The sequence below is a fragment of the Electrophorus electricus genome, chromosome 1 (assembly GCF_013358815.1).
Source record: "Electrophorus electricus isolate fEleEle1 chromosome 1, fEleEle1.pri, whole genome shotgun sequence".
NCBI lineage: Eukaryota > Metazoa > Chordata > Actinopteri > Gymnotiformes > Gymnotidae > Electrophorus > Electrophorus electricus.
In genome coordinates this window covers 17,353,948-17,373,365 of record NC_049535.1, presented here as the reverse complement: position 1 = coordinate 17,373,365, position 19,418 = coordinate 17,353,948, and the positions used below count along the sequence as shown (strand labels likewise).

Here is a 19,418-nt window from a genome sequence, read left to right as displayed (position 1 = left end):
TAATTAGATGTGCAATTATACTTTTAAAAAAGTTTGGATTCTTTTTGTTATTTTTTATTAGGATCGAGAGATAAGATGTTTGAGCGGTATTATGTGCTTTACTATACTTGAGAAGTCTCTCCTTCCATGTAAGCTGGACGACAAGTTTAGTGTGGTGCCATTTACGTTTTATTTTTCGAGTATTCTGTTTTAAGTTGTAAATGTGATCGTTATACCAAGGTACTAATGTTTTGTCCATAATTTTTTTATTCTTAAGTGGAGCAACATCGAGTGTGCACCACACGACTGATTCTAAGCATTCAGTCATTTGATGAAATTCCGTGGGGTTTGAGGGCATCCTAGTCGCAAATGATAAGTCTGGGAGATCCCCAATAAATCTAGATGCAGTGGCTGACGTGATCGTGTGTCTAGTGTGGTAGTGAGGTTACTATATAGTGGCTCATATGTAGTTCTGATGAAATGAGGGAATGGTCTGAGATGGCATCAGACTGGGGTAGTATAACTACGTTCTTTATGTCTACACCGTATGTCAGTACTAAGTCGAGTGTATGTCCACTAGAGTGTGTGGGTTCTCTTATATATTGGGTGAAACCAACGGATTCTAATATAGAACTAAAGGCCGATCTCAGAGGGTCTTGGGCACTAACAAAGTGAATGTTGAAATCGCTAACAATAATGGCTCTTACTAATATAGGGACTAGATTAGAAAGGAAATCTGCAAATTCCTTAATAAATTCTGAGTAGTGTCCTGGTGGCCTGTAGATGCCAGTTAGTGGACATGCGCATGTCACACATGTGCTAGATATAAACCTCAGGCCAAGATGCAGTTTAAACATGCTGCTTAAGTACTGCGACATACTGGGACGGGGTTGTCGTGGTTTGATTTGGATTGATCGGGGACAGTGGACTAGGCTGAAGTGGAATAAATATTGATCTGTTTTGATGTGGTTAGGTGTGCGATCAGGAGAACAGTCAGATATATTCTTTAGCTCTCACTGAGAGAATACGGTGAGAGGGAGAGAAAGCAGCGAGGGGGTGGAGGTTATGGATGACAGCCTGCATTCACCATCAGCAGGAACAGAGGCTGGTGTGGAAATGTCATTTTATTCCTCCTGATGACATTAGCTGTGTGTGTGTGTGTGAGAGAGACAGAGAGAGAGAGAGAGAGACCAAGTCAGCGTCCTGAGGGAAGTTGCAGCTCTCATGTGTGGTGTGAGTTTTTCCATAATCCTGGCTTATTTTTGCAGCACAAACGCAATCTCTCTCTCACACACACACACGCACGCACGCACACAAAATACACAAACGTATGCATTCATAACAAGCGCACACACAACAATAAACAGGCAAAAACACACGCAGATATACACAAAAGCACTCATATACAACATTACACACACACAACTGCTCCAGTAAGCAGCTCAAACAAAACTGCTGAAAACATGACTTTGGGAAATTGAAATAGAAGTAGAAGTAGAAATTTAGAAGTGAAAGTAGAAATTTAGAAGTAGAAGTAGAAATTTCTCTCTCTCTCTATCCCTTTCTCTCTCTCTCTCTCTCTCTCTCTCTCTCTCTCTCTCTCTCTCTCTGTGTCTCTTTATCTGTCTCTCTCTCTATCTCTTTCTCTCTCTCGCTCTCTATCTCTCTCTCTCTCTCTCTCTCTCTCTCACTCTCTTGCTCTCTCTCTCTCTTTACAAGTTACTGGAAGTCATTGGAGTTGTTTTTCAGAAGACTGTAAAGCATCCTGCTGAATTTAGTTTGTGAATCTCCATGAAGACTTTTTAGACTAGCTAATATGGGTGTGGGTGTGTGTGTGTGTTTAGACAAATAGCCATGTATATTAAGATGTGTACCTTAATATACATGGCTACATGTATAAACACACACAAACATAAACCCCACACTTACACACAAAAGAGCTACCCTGTACTCACCTGTTGCATATATGTATAATCCAAATAACTTTGTTTAGGGGAAAGACTGTTTTCTCTCTCTCTCTCTCTCTCTCTCTCTCTCTCTCTCGCTCTCTCTCTCTCTCTCTCTCTCTCTCTCTCTCTCTCTCTCTGTTTTGTGTGTGCTCTGTGTGTCAGGGAGAGAGACCGGTTAAAACATCAAGGCCTAGCTTTAGTGGTCTTTGACTTCATAAATCCTTTTTTGTGTGTGTGTGTGTGTGTGTGTGTGTGTGTGTGTGTGTGATCGGAGAGTTTGTGTTAATGGAAAATTGACCTACTTATGTATGTGAAGGTTATTATAGATCTTAATGTAGTTTCTATATCTTTTTTCAATTTCCAAGTGAAATGTAGTTTAGTATATTGATTTTCGAAGAGATCTGTTTTAGAATTTGTGATTTTTTTCATTTTTATAGGCAATGATGTGAATATACAGGTATTTTTATGGCCATGAACTATTGTTCTCAATGCAACACTTGTTCATTCATCATTATCTAGTTATGTATTATAGCTAAAATATTTTTACTCCAGATAAAAGCTTTATTTATATTTCAGTTCAGATGCAATTTCCTTTTTATTCACATGTTAATTTCTTTAAAAGTTGTACTATCTATAATAACTCTGTACATCGGCACCTGTCAGTGTGTGTGTATACATGAGTGAGCATGATTGTGTGTGTCTATGTATGTGTAGTACAGTTTAGATGTTGGTTGTGTTATCGCCAGCTCTACTGAGAAGTTGGTGAGATTTATGTAAGTAATTGTGAGTCAGGTCATGTGGGTTTTTTCCTTGTTTGACTTCTTTGATTTTATCGATGCTGTTTGTAGAAAAATACTCACACTGATTTTAAAATGGGTGCAGAGCAATATTTTGGAAGTGCTGAAACTCCAAGCCCAACCTCTCTGCTCTGGTGGGAGAAAAAATATTAATAGATTAGCACTTTGTAATATGTGACACACACACACACACACACACACATACACACACACCTGCACATCCACACATCCACACACACACACACACACACACACACATTAATAGATTAGCACTTTCTCTGTTCTCCCATATGTGACACACACACACACATCCACACACACACACATCCACACACACACACACACACACACACACAAGCACACATACATATACACACACATTAATAGATTAGCACTTTCTCTGTTCTCCCATATGTGACACACACACACACACACACATTAATAGATTAGCACTTTCTCTGTTCTCCCATATGTGACACACACACACACACACACACACACACACACACACACACACACACATACACACACACATACACACAGACACACACACACCTGCACATGCACGCACACACCCACACATACACACGCACACACCCACACATACACCCGCACACACACACAGACACACACACACACATACACACACACACAAGCACACACACATATACACACACATTAATAGATTAGCACTTTCTCTGTTCTCCCATATGTGACACACACACACCTATACACACAAGCACACACACACACCTGCACATACACGCACACACACCCGCACATACACACGCACACACCCACACATACACCCACACACACACACACACACACACATTAATAGATTAGCACTTTCTCTGTTCTCCCATATGTGACACACACACACACACACACACACACACACACACATATACACACAAGCACACACACGCACACCTGCACATACACACCCACACCCACACATACACACGCACACCTGCACATACACACCCACACACCCACACATACACACGCACACACGCACGCACACACACACGCACACACACACACATTAATAGATTAGCACTTTCTCTGTTCTCCCATATGTGACACACACACACACACGCGCACACACACACACACACATGTTCATATGCACACCACAGATTTTATGGACAAATTTAATACAAATTTCCATGACTGAGCATCGCAATGTAGGCATTTATTTTTTGTTTGTTTCTTTGTTTTTATTTGCTTACATAAATAGTTCATCCTTTCAATATCATGTCAATTCCAAACTTTCTCTGTAACATTCTAATCCACTTTGGGAATTGTAGCACCAAGCATTAAAAAAACACACAAAAAATTCTCTCCACAAAAAGCCCTCCTTCACCATTGTTAGCGGTAAACAATCCCAGGCTCAGACTGGGTGTGTAAACACAGGGAGCGCATTATTACCTTGGATAGTTGTGGCCACAGCTAGGGTAATGTTGATGAGAAAAGTAGTGCAGCCTATTGTGATGACGGTTATTTCTTCAAGCAACGTTTCAGCCAGTGTTATTACACCTTGGAGATTTAACTGGGGTTATGTGTGGAGCCAGGCAGCTATGTGTATGTCTGTGTGTAGGTCTGTGTATCCACACAATTGTGAGTGCAGGCATTTCTGTGTTTTGTGTATGTGGGTGTGGGTGTGTGAATAAATCATATAATTTTGCGTTTGTGGAGACTACAGTACAGTAATTACAGGAAGTGAGTCTTCTTTCATCTTCGTGTGAAACAACGCCTGTTGTAGTCTCTGCAGGCGTCCCTGTTTGTGCATGAGTAAAGTTGCTAAGCCTCTGAACCAGCCTAAAATGTATCACCTCAAGCTTTGGTAGTTTTGCAGGATTTTTTTAATGATCAAATGACATCAACACCTCCCATCTGTGAGTGAGCCATAGAAGTGTGATAAATCCACTGTTTCACTGCACTGGGTGCTCCTGCACTGTCTGCATGAGCCTTTGACCAGACTCGATGTGGTAAACAGCTGCTATTGCAATACAGTATGCCTTAGTGGGTCAGTATTGTCAGCTGCTTTGCTGCATTACAGCACAAACATGAGCTAATGTGGAGCGCAACAGTCTCAGAGTGGAATCTGGGTTGACACACCTCACAAGCTCAGCGAGGAATTTTCAGAAGAATAGAAGTGGCTTACCACATCAATCACAGCTACTGTGCAAGCAGGGGTCGCCTGGTGGGGTAACTGTCATCCAGAGCAGATAGGTGCTCGTAGTCATGAACAAGAAGTGAAAGAGACCTTATGACCTCTTTATGCTCTTTTAGTCTGTGTTTTTCAAATAAAACATAAAAAAATTAAAATTTTCCTCACAGAACTCATAACAAGTGTCAAAATATTCATGTTTTCTTTCATATTACTGTGGATAGACACACACACACACCCCCATACACTCATACACACACACACACACACACACCCATACACTCATACACACACACACACACACACCCATACACTCATACACACACACACACATTCACACCCATACACACACACACAGCATGGCTCATTTTAGGCAGATGGATTGTAGGATGTTATGATGTAGGATCATAATTAGCAGTTATGTCACCATGACGATGATTCTATTTGGTTTGTTCTGTTCGCAATATTTAGGTCAGTGTCGCTGCCGGCCCCGGGTCATGAGCACCTGATGCGGTGGTGTTGACGGATGGAACAGAACAAGATATGGTAGGACTGCTCTGACTGCACTGATGCTCCTGACAGCTGGACTCATTCTCTCCAGGTTCCCTGGCTGTGTCCGTGGCAGACATGACGGCACCTGTCATCGGCTCATCGGGAGGGGTCTACGCTCTGGTCTCTGCCCACCTGGCCAACGTCGTCATGGTAACTCAACTCACTGCAGGTGTACACAATCCTAAGTTGGTAGTCAGTGCAGCACCAAGTACACAGGGTCAGACCTTACAGGGGATTAGGAAGCACTGATCCATATTTGTGTTTGCATGTTGACATTATAAGTGCACGTTGGCTCAAGAAATAATGGTGAATTGATATGAACTACTAATCTAAAAGGGAAAAAGTTTAGAAGGCAGAATTCTTGGGCAAACAAGCTTGTTATTCATAAACGTGCACACTTCTATATTGCTCTGGCAAGATTGGCATTCTTCATGTGTTGGAGCCACTGGAAAGGGGTATAGTCGGAACAGAGAGTGAGAGCATCACAGAAGGTAGTGCTGGATCCTGAGGACTGACCACTCAGTGACCAAACACTCGTTTTCTACAGTGCTGACTTCGTTTCCTGCATGAATAGTAACGTACAGCACCGGACAGTCAATGGCCCACAGCCCTCTGTCCAACGTAAACATCTATCAGACAAAAGGGGGAGAGAAGACTCTCCTTTCCAGGAGTTCTAGGAGGTGAAACCAGTTTATGTTCAAAACAGAATGTCTTTAAAACATTCATTTAATGGGCTTCGAAAGTTCTGAGGGTATTTGTTTTTCTTTAACTTTCTTTAACTTTAACTTTTCTAAATTCATTGTTGCCGTAGCAACATCTGGCAATGCAAACATACATCATTAGTGTAGTGTCCATTAGTATTACATTGTCACTGGAAATGACAAATCCTTCATTCCAATGGTCTGAAAGTGTTCAACAAAACAATCAGCAAGCTTTCTCTTGATTTCTCCCATGTACACTTTTTTACATCTCTTGTAAGAGACACAATAGACAACACCATTAATCCTTTAATCTAAAATAACCATTAATCTGGTTATTTTAGCATTAATACATTTACATGTAGCACATCAAGGGCAGTTTCAAGATACATTACCACAGTTATTATTGGATTTATCATTTATCTCACTGTTGACAAGCTTGACTTTGATGCTTTTGTCTTGTCTGTTAGAGATTATTGAGGATCCTTAGGAAAGATGTGGTCTCTGTATCATCCTGGAGATTTTTGATGTGTTCAAGTATAGTGTTAGCCACTGTTTTATGTGTAGGCTGATAATTGAACACTAAAGTGATTCTTGTTTTCTTAGAAGTAGATTGTTTATAGGTCAGGGCATTGGTTCTCTCAGCACTTAAAACATGAGCAAAGGCATCACCTACGATTAATGCATTCAAATAACAGTCATCAATGTCCAGGTCCTACAGACCTTCCACCCTCCCTGACCCAGAAGTCAGGTGTGATGACAAAATGTCCAACAAGGTACATTAATCATTTAATCAACTAGAAGTGATCACAAAATCCAGGACTAAATTTGGATTCGAGGTCCAAATTTGAATACCACTCATCTATAACTTCCTTACAAAATCCACAGTTTTTAAAATAGTCACACATTTCCATAGTTTTCTGGGGTAATTCTTCATTCTCATGGCAAGCGCGCTTAAGTCTTAGTAGCTGTGAGTAAAGGCATTTTTATGGGCACTGGGATGTGAAGAGTTGTATTGTAAATAATAATGAGAGTCTGTAGGTTTATAATGGATGATGGTATTTCAACATGAATATTCAAGGTGCAGCACTGGCGAGCATTCAGGCTTAAATAAGAGGGAGAAACAAAAAAGCTAACAAGGAATCAGTGGATTGGGAAGGTGGCAGGTGCGGAGTGTGTGTGTGTGTGTGTGTGTGTGTGTGTGTGTGTGTGTGTGTGTGTGTGTGTGTGTGTGTGTGTGTGTGTGTGTGTGTGTGTGCGCGTGTGGCAGTGGGCATGCCTGGGTGCCTGGCGCTCCGTGACATAGTCCATGTATATTCATACTCCATTGCTGGGTGGAATTTGGAGGAAGGCGAACCAAAGGGAGTGCTTCAAATGTGTATCTAACCGTTCCTAAATGCCACGAAGGAGTTTGCAAAGACCACAATTTTAGTACTCCTGCAGAGAAATCCTGGAGTAAAGATACTTTTTTACTACCGCTACATGAATATATATATATATATATATATATATATATATATATATATATATAGTACACAAGGTTACCAAGTAGTGAAGTGCTTGCTTACACAGGTGATGAAGGACCTCTGTCCTGTTTCTTTGGAAACCTTGTGTACTTCACTATGATATTTGAATATTTTCTACAGTATACTGCAGTTACTCACCTTCTCTGGCTATATACAGACATAGAGGAAAAGACATACACTTTATTGTGGATGAGTGTGTTTGTACACATGTGTTTGAGTACTTATATCTGGCAGTGAGGTCTCTTTTTAATTTCACACAACCCCCAGCTAAATGGCAGGTGCCTGTGATAGGCGTTAGCAGCCCAGCTGCGTCTGTGGTGCGGATCACCTTTCAACCAGTCCTGTTCTTCACGTGTTCCTCCTCTCCTGCCCCTGCTCACCTGACAGAGGTCTTTTCCTCTGTGCCCTTGGACTCTGATCTTGACTGGCACCCATAAGCAGGAGTGGTCGTGTAATAGCTCCCTGACGGTCATCAAATATTAATATGCTTGTTCCGAGAAAGCTATCTACCTGGCTTGGTCTGGCTAGCCAGGGGATCCTGCCCCAACTCCCTGCTCAGCAGTTTCCATTTACACTTCTAGTGTGTCAGCAGCGCTATGTGATTGGGTTACGTACAGTCCTCCAAAATTTGCCGGGAATCAGCAGGGTGAGCCGACATTATGGATTCAAACTTTGAATGAGATTTTAAAAGCCCCGTCTTCTCAGACTGCTCCAGGATCAGTTAAGATTTGAAGATCTGCAGCTATTACTACTCTGTGAAGTGACTGACTAATGTGGTGTAGATCTCTGCCACTTTTAAGAGAACACCACCAGTTATTACACACAATGCAGAAATCGTCCTATACAGTGTGCTGACACAATGCTCTCCCATCCTCTCCACTCCTCTCTTTTCCTCTCTCCCCTCTCTCCCCTCTCTCTCTCTCTCTCTCTCTCTCTCTCTCTCCCCTCTCTCTCTCTCTCTCTCTCTCTCTCTCTCTCTCTAACTGATTGCAGAACTGGTCTGGGATGAAATGCCAGTTTAAGCTCTTCCGCATGGCCATGGCTCTGGTCTGCAGTAAGCCTACTTTTTTTTTCCCACCTACCTGTGGGGAATATCATTCTGAAGCTCAAAATTTAAACGCAGTAAAATTGCATGAACTTATTCCTGTAAACTCATGAAATCTTAACACTTCTGGTCTATAATAATCTCTCGCGTTTTTCATCGCCTCCCTCGCTCTCTGTCCTCTCTTTCTCCCTCTGTTTCTCCCTCTCTCCTCCTCCGTAGTGAGTGTGGAATTTGGTCGTGCAGTGTGGCTGCGGTTTTACCCGCCAGCCTTCCCCCCCTGTCCCAACCCCAGCTTCGTGGCCCATCTAGGGGGCGTGGCGGTGGGCCTGACCCTGGGCGTGGTGGTGCTCCAGAACTATGAGCAGCGCCTGCACGAGCAGTCTCTATTCTGGATCTTCTTCTCCGTCTACGCCCTCTTTGTCTTGTGCGGAATCTTCTGGAACATCTTTGCTTACAGTCTACTGGACATCAAGCTACCTCCAGCGCCATGAGACAGAAAGAGGGAGACTGGCTGTTGCGGTGTGTGTACGTATGTGTGTGTGTGTGTGTGTGTGTGTGTGTGTGTGTGTGTGTGTGTGTAGGTGTGGGTGTGTGTGTGTGTGTGTGTGTGTGTGTGTGTGTATGTGTGTGTGTGTGTGTGTGTGTGTGTGTGTGTAGGTTGCTACATAAGCAGCCTTTGTGGTTGGTGATGGTTTGAGAACCAAATGCTAAATACCTCACTCCTCCTGTCTCTGGCAATGTCTGTGTTAGTGCCTAAATTGCATTGATGTTGAGAACAAATTAAGAAAAGAAAAAATACAATAAAACACAATTGAAATTCCACTGAAATTGAAAAAAAAAAGCCAAAAAAGGTCTCATCTATAAATCATAAATGAACAGTCCTTTAACAAGATTAACAATAAATGGAAGCTGGTAGCCATTAGTTAACAAGATGTCATTTGTATGACACTTTGCCAGCTGATGACTATATACTTTCACTAATCTTTACTATTAGCATCTTTGACTTAACTGCTCTTTTCAAACAGGAAAAATTCCATCAGTCATTCTAAAGACAACTGAAGCATCACTGCTATTGGCTGTGAAAATCGGCTTTATAGATGTCAGCGATCTCTACAGCTAGACACCCTTTCAGACTGGTCTTGGACCAGTGCCCTGTGTTTAAATCCTACCTTTATGTATTGGCGGTCATGCAGAACTGGTCTGAGATCAGACAGTGAGCATGTTCTTGTCTTTAAACTCACTGCAGTGCACAAAGTATTCCTTATTTCCTGGGGCCAGCTACAAATATTTATAAAGATTTGTGAATTTGTATTAGCAGGTGAGTGCAAAAGGTCAGTATTTCATGAGCTTGACTTTATAGTGAACATTATATTTTTGTAAGTGGCATAAAACAACATGAATAGAAGTGCTATTTACCTCTGGTGTTTTCTTTTGTTAACATTGCCAAAAATTTGCCAAGTTTAGCAAATAACAATCGCACAAAAAAAGTACAGCTACTCAGAACCCATGCCGTTATTCCACATTAACCCACAGTTTAGTCCTTGTCCTAACAAAAAGAGATCTTTAAGTTGCACCATTTATTTAAAACTAGATTTGTTCAGCCGTAACTGTATTAAGGCTCTGTACCAGCAGTGAGTGTAACTCACAGGCTTTCCTGAACATTTACAACATAAAAGTGCTCTGTAGATCCACACACAGTGTAAGCCAGTATAAATGTATTACTGCATATGATATATACCTGTTTATAGCTGTAATTGTCAGACAGACTGTGACTGTGTCAGAGATATTCAGTTAACTGGTGATGTGTGAAGTCGTGTACTAATGAAGTGTGTGTTTGTCTCTGTGTTCTGCATAGATGGTGCTAGTGTACATTTGAACTGGGTGTCAAGTCTCCTTGCCTTTTGGTGACTAGTTTGAGATAAGCTCCTTTAGGTCTATGCACAACCAGAGTGGCGAAACAAAACTGACCCAGGAACAGGTGTTATAAAGGCATGACATATGGTGTAGAAGGGACTTTGACAAACTATAGTATATATGGCTGCAGTTTCTAGAAAACAAGAAAACCAAACCTCAGATAACCTCAGTGTAAAAACACTCAAATATCGAGTGCTTCAGCCTCATGTTACACTGTTGTCTGTGCGCAGAAGAGAAATGGAATATTTTAATTGCAAGTGTTGAAGCTATTTTTGAAAAACACGTTTACTGCGTCAGTGTTCAGCATTGTGGTAACATGGTTACTCTATCCCTTGGCAATGGATCCTAGGCTATGCACCAAGGGCTGAGAAGTTGCTCACTCAGAATATTTTAACATGTGCATATTTTGTAGATTTGATATGTAAATATGGACTTCATTAAACAGTTTTATGATGGGAAACTCTTGGCTTTCTTTGTGAACCTTGTCAGTAACTGATAATGTTGTGTGTGTGTGTGTGTGTGTGTGTGTGTGTGTGTGTGTGTGTGTGTGTGTGTGTGTGTGTGTGTGTGTGTGTGTGTGTGTGTGCGTGAGAGAGAGAGAGAGAGAGAGAGAGAGAGAGAGAGAGAGAGAGAGAGAGAGAGAGAGAGAGAGAGAGAGACCGACCCCGACCCTTTGGGAACTCACAACAAAACAAAGGTTCAGATTTCTCTATTTCTATTTTTATAAAAGATGAATAAACTGATAACTGTGCCCACATTATGCTTCTATAAGCCTGTAGAATTCTAGCCTGAGCTTTTATGGCAATAAACCACATATTAGGTGATTGTCTATTTATAAAATATTTTAGACTGTTTTATTAAATATGCAACAATCTGCAAATTTGTTATTTGCTAAAAGGTCATTTTAGGTGGCTCTTATATTGTACTCTTGGTCTAAGCCATTTCTCTTTAGGCTTTCAAACATGTAAAATCCCCCTACTTTACACTGTTAAATTAAATTAAATGTAAAAAATGGAACTGTAACGGACGGAAACACGACCTAATCGGAACGGAAGTCCCGGTTACTGACGGAGGAGGTGCACTGGGCACGCGCGCGCCGCTGTCTAAAGTACGGCATTGTGGGTACGGCGCCCGTGCTCGCGCCATTTTCAGCGGGAGAGGACCTACCTCGCTTGTGGCTTCTGACGACACTTCGGACGCTTTGAGACAGAAAATGGGACGAAAGAAAAAGAAGCAGATGAAGCCTTGGTGCTGGTATCCTTTATGGAAGTCAATACGCGCCAAACCTTCATATGTTGTTAATTATTCTCCCCAGTTCTAGCTAGCTAGCTAGCTAGCTAGGCTAGCTTCCTTGTTGACTCACTTTCGGTTAGCTGTTCTGTGCTAGCTGGCTAATAATCAAAACACGGGATGTTTATTCGCTTGTTGTGGGTAATTGACGCTACTGTACTTGTGTGTAACAGTTGTTCGCGGTTTAATTTCACAATGAATGGTGTTTAAAATGTTCTAGACGCGCCGCATAATGTTGGTTAGGGTAGTATTCACTTAGCCAGCAATGCTAATGGAAAGTTAGCTTGCATTGTGTCGCGTTTTACTCCAGTTGAAGTGTACTTAGAATTAAATAATAAAAACATCCCGTTAACACCTGTAAACCGGCTAGCTAGCGAACTTTACGCCGAAGTTAGCGGTACCCCTCTTTGTTTTTTACCTTTAAAAATTTAAGCTGTCCAGCTCATTTCTTATTACTGATTCCGGTTGAATTCAGGCTGAACGTTGTTTCAGTTCTGTGGGCCGGCTAGTTAGGAAACGCAACTATTAGCTCAGTCTCTAACACCTTCACACCTTAACTGTACACAAGGTATTGTAATAGAGACTTCGACGATGAGAAGATTCTTATCCAACATCAGAAAGCAAAACATTTCAAATGTCACATATGTCACAAAAAGCTGTACACGGGACCTGGTTTAGCTATACATTGTATGCAGGTAAGTTTCACACTATAATGCACTATAATAATACAAAAATGTGTGGTCTTTTTTTTTTTGATTGTCGGGACTTTTTGAAGTGTTACAAGGTTTACTTCATTCCAGGTGCACAAAGAAACAATAGATGGGGTTCCAAACGCAATACCGGGCAGAACCGACATAGAGTTGGAAATCTATGGCATGGAGGGAATTCCAGAAAAAGATATGCAAGAGCGCAGACGATTGCTTGAACAGAAGTCTCAGGGTATGAAATCGGTACAGGTTCCTCTCAGTCCAGTTGCATCACTTGGTTGTTGGTTTGTAAATCGTTGGTTTGTTGATTGGGAGCAGAAAGCCAAAAGAAAAAGCAGAACCAGGAGGACTCGGATGATGATGATGATGATGAAGATGAACCTGGTCCGTCGCCATTCCAGCAGGCTGCAGCTCAGCCTCATGCCGCTTACATGCCCACTATGGCCCAGCCAGGAGTGCCCCACAGCCATGGAGCACCTGGCATGGCCCCTGCCAACTACTCAGGCAAGTATACTCTGCGAGGCAAATATGTATGCCCTTGGATTTTTTTGTTTGTTTGTGTTTGAGACATTGTGTGCTACAAATCTATGAAAGCTCATTTTTGGAGGCCTGCATATCAATTGGTGGTGTCTGCATGTGTTTAGGTATGCCCCATATGATGCCAGGTGTCCCACCAATGATGGCTGGAATGCCACCAATGATGCCAGGCATGCCACCAGGGTAATGGACATATTTGTATTTTTAGTGTAGTTAGTATTAACTCTTTTCTCTTTGCAAATTTGAATGGTCATACCATTAAATGGATTGTCCCATGCTATTGATTGATTGTGGGTGTGTGTACATTTGCTAGCATGATGCCAATGGGTGGAATGTTGGCCCCAGGGCATGCAATGCCAGCCATGATGCCAGGCATCCCCCCAGGTAAGAGCTTTTAATTTGGGATTCGTTGTGTTTCTAAATTATCTTGCATCTTTAGTTCTCCTTTATGGTAAAATATGTAAATCATCTCATGTGGAAGGTCTAACCCACCTAGTTCAGCAGTCCTCATGCGCTGTCATGAGGAACCCCTGCTCTCCCTGCTTCCACACACTATTCGCCTTTAGCAATTAGTTTCATCATTACCGTAATCATTAAGATGTTCTGTGTTGTAGCTGACTAGGGAAGGGGCAGAGGATATGGTATAACAGGTGTGTGTTTGTGTGTAGGTATGCCTCCTCATGTGGCCAGGCCTGGGATGCCCCCCGTAGCCCAGCCAGCACCAGTTGCTGTTCCAGTAGTGCCAGCTAGACCAGCTGGGCCCGCAGCCCAGTCCACCGCTACCAAACCCCTCTTCCCCAGTGCTGTACAGGTACAGTAAACGCTAGTCCACATGCCTCCTGCTCCATTCAGGCATCACCGCATGATCTGTACCATGGGTCAGTGGTACAGGTCTGTGGGTTTGACCTGTACTTCATGAACATTCCGTTCAGAACTTGGGCCATGACTGTCTGCACAAAGATGGTGTTTTTTTGTTGGCTTTCTTTTGGTGTGGGTTTTTCTTTTATTGACTAGTGCATATTTATGGTTACAGTCTTGCAACCATCAAGTTTACTGCATAGTTTTTTTTCACATTGGTTAAATGGGAAAAACTTGATATTTAAGCATTAATTAGGGGTGCCAGATCAGTATTGGCTATCCAAACATGTGGTCAGCAGTTGGTCATTTTATTACATTTTTGGGTGATCTGTGTTGATTTCATGAGAACTAACACAAGCCAGGTTAAAGCTAGGTCACACTGCATAGGAATGCTACACCAATAATAAAATGTCGGCCATTAAGAAATATTCTTGGACATTTGTGTACGATGTCAGAAACGCCCAATCTGTAATGTCATCTGAAGAGAAGCCACACCGAAGACTTTCAGTATGACTAATTTGATATGTCATTTTGAAAATTCATCACCGCAGATGACATCACAGACAGGAAATTCAGTGAAAATAGCTAAAAGCTTTGCCTCAAAACCGCTGCTAACAACTTTTTCATTTCAGCAAACTGCAGGTGGGTTCAAACACAAAAGCTAATAGAAGGTGATGGAATTCGTGTTCGATGACTAGCCATGTTTGGTTATAGGCTATGATGGGTGAGGCTGTTGTCCAGTGCCTCGCATATTCCGATTATATAGACTGAGCATGACATTTCTTTTCCAATGTGACGCTACCTAAATTCAATCCAGCATCATTACGTATCCACAACCTGCTAACATTACAGCAGTGTTAGCATTTTCACATGTTCATTTAGCTCATAAAAAAAAACTCCACCATTGGACAGATTGACTGTTTACAAAAAAGAATTAAAATCAGCATAAATTTGATTGGTATATGCCAAGGTTTGTGTGTTTGTGTGTGTGTCGCTCCAGGCTCAGCAGACGGTGTCAGGGCCTCCCTCCACCAGCTCTGAGACACCCAAGCCAACGTTCCCAGCCTACACACAGCCTTCGGCCTCCTCCTCCCCCTCTGGCCCTGCTAGTAGCACTGTGGCCAAGCCCCCTGCCACAGTCGCCAGCAAGCCAGCTGCCCTCGCCACCGGCAGTGCTACCAGTAAGTTGATCCACCCTGATGAGGATGTCTCGCTGGTAAGTGCTCGAGGGGCTTCTGTCATTATCCTCCTATTTGACAGTAAGTAATGATTACTGATGAGCTGTGTTTTTGGCAGTCAGTTTTTGGTGTAAATTTCAGAGCAATAATGCATATGAATTTGAATAAATGTTTTTGTTTGTTTGTTTTTTAGTAAGAATTTTAAAGACTTGAAGTTGAAGGGTGTGCTCCTGTCTGGAGATGTCTGATTGTGGTGGTTGGTTTGTTTGTTTGTTTGCCGTCTGTGAAGGAGGAGAGGCGAGCTCAGCTGCCTAGATATCAGAGGCTGATTCCTAGGTCTGGACAGCCTGCTGCTGTGGCTGCAGCAACGCCCTCTAGTGCAGCAGTAGGGGCACTGCCCCCACAGCAGCCTGCCATTAGACACCCAATGCACGGTGAGTCCAAATAGAGAAATGAGCTCTTGTCTTTTTTTGTTGCGTCCTGATGGTGTGTATGCTCCATCCCTTTAGACAAGAGTAAATGTTTTCTAATCTCCACATGCATGATTACTCTTTTCTTTTCCAGTTGTTAGTCATTTTGTTTTATCATGAGTGGAGATACGTAACTGTGCCTTTGTCTTACAAATACTCAACTTGCTTATGCAAATTTTCACAACTGTTTCCATTCTAGCAGAGACTGTAAGGAACTGAAACCTAACCAAATCTTACCTAAAGATAACCACGTCCTACCGGTAGCCTTTTTGTTAGTTTTTATATTTTGTGCTCTGGATTCTATTAAGCATCTCTCTTATTGGTCTGCAGGTCAGTATGGGGCACCTCCTCAGGGAATGCCAGGCTATATGCCTGCTTATGGACAGGTGCCCACGTACCAAGGAGGCCCCCCCGTCCCTCCTATGGGCATGAGGCCGCCTGTCATGTCTCCGGGTAGCCGGTACTGAGCCAGCGCCTACATCCCGCTATGCTTGGAGGTGACCCTCTTTCTCATGTAGCGTGCTCTTTATTCACACCCCACCCCTACCCCAAAGAAAGGAGAGAGAAAAAACCTTGAGCTGTCTATCTCCAGATGAAGATAACACAAAGGACAACTTGACACGCACTCAGACATAACAGATCAGTATCGGTGTTGAGGCTGGTACATGTGGCTTTTTTCGTTTTCCTTCTTTGTCTTTTGTTCGGGTTGTATAAGTACAGTGTTGTAACAGTTTCATAATGTTTCAAAGGCATAACAGTGTCCCCACCATTACTTTCAGGCAAGTCCCCAGTTATAACAATCGCTCTGTTCATCTGTGAAGCCTTCATAGCACGGCAGTGTTCTGTTGTACTTCTTGTCCCCAGCGTCTGATTGGTGAGGGCTTCCCAGTGCGATGTTCTGTGTTTTTGTGCATCACTCTTTAATTCAGGGTTTAAGTTTCAGTAAGAGTAAATTGGTGTATGTATGGTTGGGTTTAAAACTGCTTCATTTTCTCTCCTCTCAATTTTGTTTAATTTTGTGTTTGAGGTTCTGTTTTTCTTTGGTTTCTGAGTGCGCGTGTCTTCTGAACCATGGATGCTTCAGGCAGATTGGTCCTTTGGGTAAAGCCATAACTAATAACTAACATTTTCTAAGAGTAATACGACCGGTTATTCAGTTGCTGGTGTTAGTATGTCTCCCACTGCAGACGCATTGTTGGTCCCTCGACGTGAAATGATTAAAAGTAAGTTTCCACCCCTTACTGCATATGACCAAGACACTGTCCTGTATCCCCTTCATGTTGCATGGCACACAGAATTTTTCAGATAAGGTTTTATTTTTGACTTGCTTGTAAGGCTGGGTGATATTGTGACCATATTGTTAGTGTGTAATGGCAGGTGCTATCTTTACCTTATGCCTCTAATTTTAAGACCTTCAGATTAGAGGTTAATTTGCTTATGTATTTAGGTATTGCTGTAAAACCAAGAAGGATTATTTTCATTCCCACTATTGTAAATAACCGATATGACGAATCCAGTTGCAGCTAGTAAAGGTGCGTGCGCGTGCGTGTGTGTGTCTGTGCGTGCGTGTGCGTGCGGTTGTATACGGTGATTGTCATTATCAGGATGGCAATAGTTGGCATTACCACCCAGCCCTACATGCCTGTTTTTAATGTGTGGCGATGGCTGGTTTTAAAATGGCTCGATTGCCTGGGAGACCTGAAGGGCAGGTAAGGTCTTCTGTTTGGATGCTTTACTGTGTGGTTGGCCTGGCGAGAAGTGAAATGGAATTACCCTGTCCTCTTATCTCTGGTAATGCATCTGGGATAGCACAGTTCCTTAATTCATAAGCAATATATAGACATATGATATTAAAGACAATAAAAATTTTCCTTTGTTTAATATCCTACACTTTTGTTTTGCAAGATTTTTTCCATTGTACGTTTTCAGTGTTGTAAATGACACATCAGTGTGAAGATACTGAATAAACTGGTTTTGAAGGAGGTGCCTGTTTAAGTTCCATTTTTGATCAAGCAAAACATTTAGGCTCAGTGTTATTTGAATCATGGATGTTTTTCTTTGTTTACTTGTCATACATAAAATTAACAGTACATGTGTATCTGTTTTTTAAACAGCAGCATGGTCACTTCCTTGGAGTTGAGTCTTCTTTTCCTGTTCTAGTGCATCAAATTCATATCAGCAGGTCATTCCCAAGGCCTTTGTGGTTGAATTTAGATGTGTCAGAATAGGAAAAGGTAAAAATATGCACTGGCTGTTTAATGTAAGAGTAATACAGAAAAAAAAAAAACTTTTTTTTTTTTTTTTACACTACAAAGGCAGCTGGTATTGGTATTGCTGTTGGTCTCTAATACTTTATCAACTGTCCAGTGTTTTCTTATTACTGTGTAACAAAATTTGAGAGATTGTCTTGTTCATGTAATGCAGCAATTTTGTACTGCATGCTTTACTAGGTAAAGGTTGGGAAGCTAGGGAATTCTGGAGAAGCTGGCCCCATGTCATGCTCTATATCCAGTTCTTGTTGATTCTTCAACTCGGACTGTGAATGGCCTTTGTCTTCTGAGAATGCCTTGTATATATCTGGATGTTGCCAGGATTTCACATCTCTAAAGTATGTGTCTAACAATAAGTTGTGACAATGGTCCCTGGCCTGTTTCTCTGGGTGATGTGGCTTCCTCAGTTTAATCCTACTCATGTAAGATTCATCTCTGCCCTGTCTGGAGTAGGATGGCTTCACATTTTGAATCTTTGTTCGTTATGGAATTTTCCCCATCTCAGGAAGGATTTCATGATCACTATACTCTAGTGGTCTGGACCAGGATTTGTTTAAAGCTGCTTTGTGACAATGTCTAATCAGAAATGATCTAGAAGTAAAAATTGCATTTTTTTTTTTTATTTTTTTTTTTTTATCAAATTAAGATCAAGTAGCACCCACTGATAAAGTTGTGAAAAATGATCTGGCTAGAACTGGTTTATTGACATGCATTTTTATCTGATGCCAACCAGATTGTCAGCCACAGTCTGACGTATTCTGATGCAGTTTCGTCTCTGAGACGTTTCTTCTGTGCCAGTATCTGTAAACATGCGTCAAAGTAAACTTGCGTCAAAACTAATAAAGTTTATAATACCAAAGTGTAGTTTAAGGCAGCCCGCAAAATCAAATTCCACTACATTTATTCAAAATGTAAATTCTACATTCAGTTAAAAAATTCTGCTTTAGTGAGTGTTACAGTAGTGCTATAATCTAAATATCTTAGTTTGATATTTCAGTGCAGAATGATCAAAAACAATTTACATTTTAGGAAATTGAATTTAGACATTCATGAACATAAGACATTTAGAAGCGCAAGATCACTTTTTTACCGTTCGGTCTGAGGGCTTTAAAAGCAAAAAACACCATGGTGTTCCAATGCAGTACAGCTAGATATCCATGATTCAGCTCATGTTTAAGGTTCAGAGCTGTTTAACTAGAAAAGTAAATAATTCTGTGACTTTCCATGTGATACGTGGCCTTAGCGCACCGCTGTCCCAAGTACTACTAAAGCACTGGTTTTGTCTCTTACGGGAAGGTGGTTTGATCTGATATACTTCTGAGAAGATGTACATCGCTAGTCATCACTTAGAAGTGAACCACTTCGATGCTCTGTGTAACTGCAGAAATATAAACGTTGGTTATTCATTAAAATGAGCTGGATATGCAGACGCGTGTCTGCTTAAGTGCTGCTGTCGAATGAACGCAGCGTTA

General features: G+C 41.8%; 2 protein-coding genes across 8 annotated transcripts in view; both read left to right on the top strand.

Annotated features, from left to right (window-relative positions):
- The window catches only part of rhbdl3 (rhomboid, veinlet-like 3 (Drosophila)), a 39,200-nt gene extending 29,930 nt beyond the window's left edge, over nt 1–9,270 (top strand). For all 7 annotated transcript variants that reach the window (XM_027012317.2, XM_027012314.2, XM_027012316.2 and 4 more), the window contains 3 exons: nt 5,503–5,603; nt 8,671–8,731; nt 8,942–9,270. In XM_027012317.2, coding sequence (XP_026868118.2) covers nt 5,503–5,603; nt 8,671–8,731; nt 8,942–9,213 — 434 coding nt within the window. In that variant the 3' untranslated portion in view covers nt 9,214–9,270. The remainder of the gene's footprint in view (nt 1–5,502; nt 5,604–8,670; nt 8,732–8,941) is intronic.
- Nucleotides 9,271–11,744: 2,474 nt separating this feature from the next.
- On the top strand, nt 11,745–17,659 carry znf207b (zinc finger protein 207, b). The gene is made up of 10 exons (XM_027012313.2): nt 11,745–11,890; nt 12,495–12,621; nt 12,727–12,865; nt 12,952–13,137; nt 13,278–13,353; nt 13,484–13,554; nt 13,839–13,981; nt 15,029–15,244; nt 15,496–15,640; nt 16,007–17,659. The coding sequence occupies exons 1-10, from the start codon at nt 11,850–11,852 to the stop codon at nt 16,141–16,143; spliced, it is 1,281 nt and encodes a 426-aa protein (XP_026868114.1). The 5' UTR covers nt 11,745–11,849; the 3' UTR covers nt 16,144–17,659.
- Nucleotides 17,660–19,418: the final 1,759 nt, after the last annotated feature.

What these genes read in the sequence shown, in the direction of transcription:
- znf207b (XM_027012313.2), top strand. Translation starts at nt 11,850, where the DNA reads ATGGGACGAAAGAAAAAGAAGCAGATGAAGCCTTGGTGCTG. An exon ending in GATGCCAGGCATCCCCCCAG is followed by an intron (nt 13,555 to 13,838) that starts GTAAGAGCTTTT and finishes GTTTGTGTGTAG; the next exon opens with GTATGCCTCCTCATGTGGCC. An exon ending in TCTTCCCCAGTGCTGTACAG is followed by an intron (nt 13,982 to 15,028) that starts GTACAGTAAACG and finishes GTGTCGCTCCAG; the next exon opens with GCTCAGCAGACGGTGTCAGG.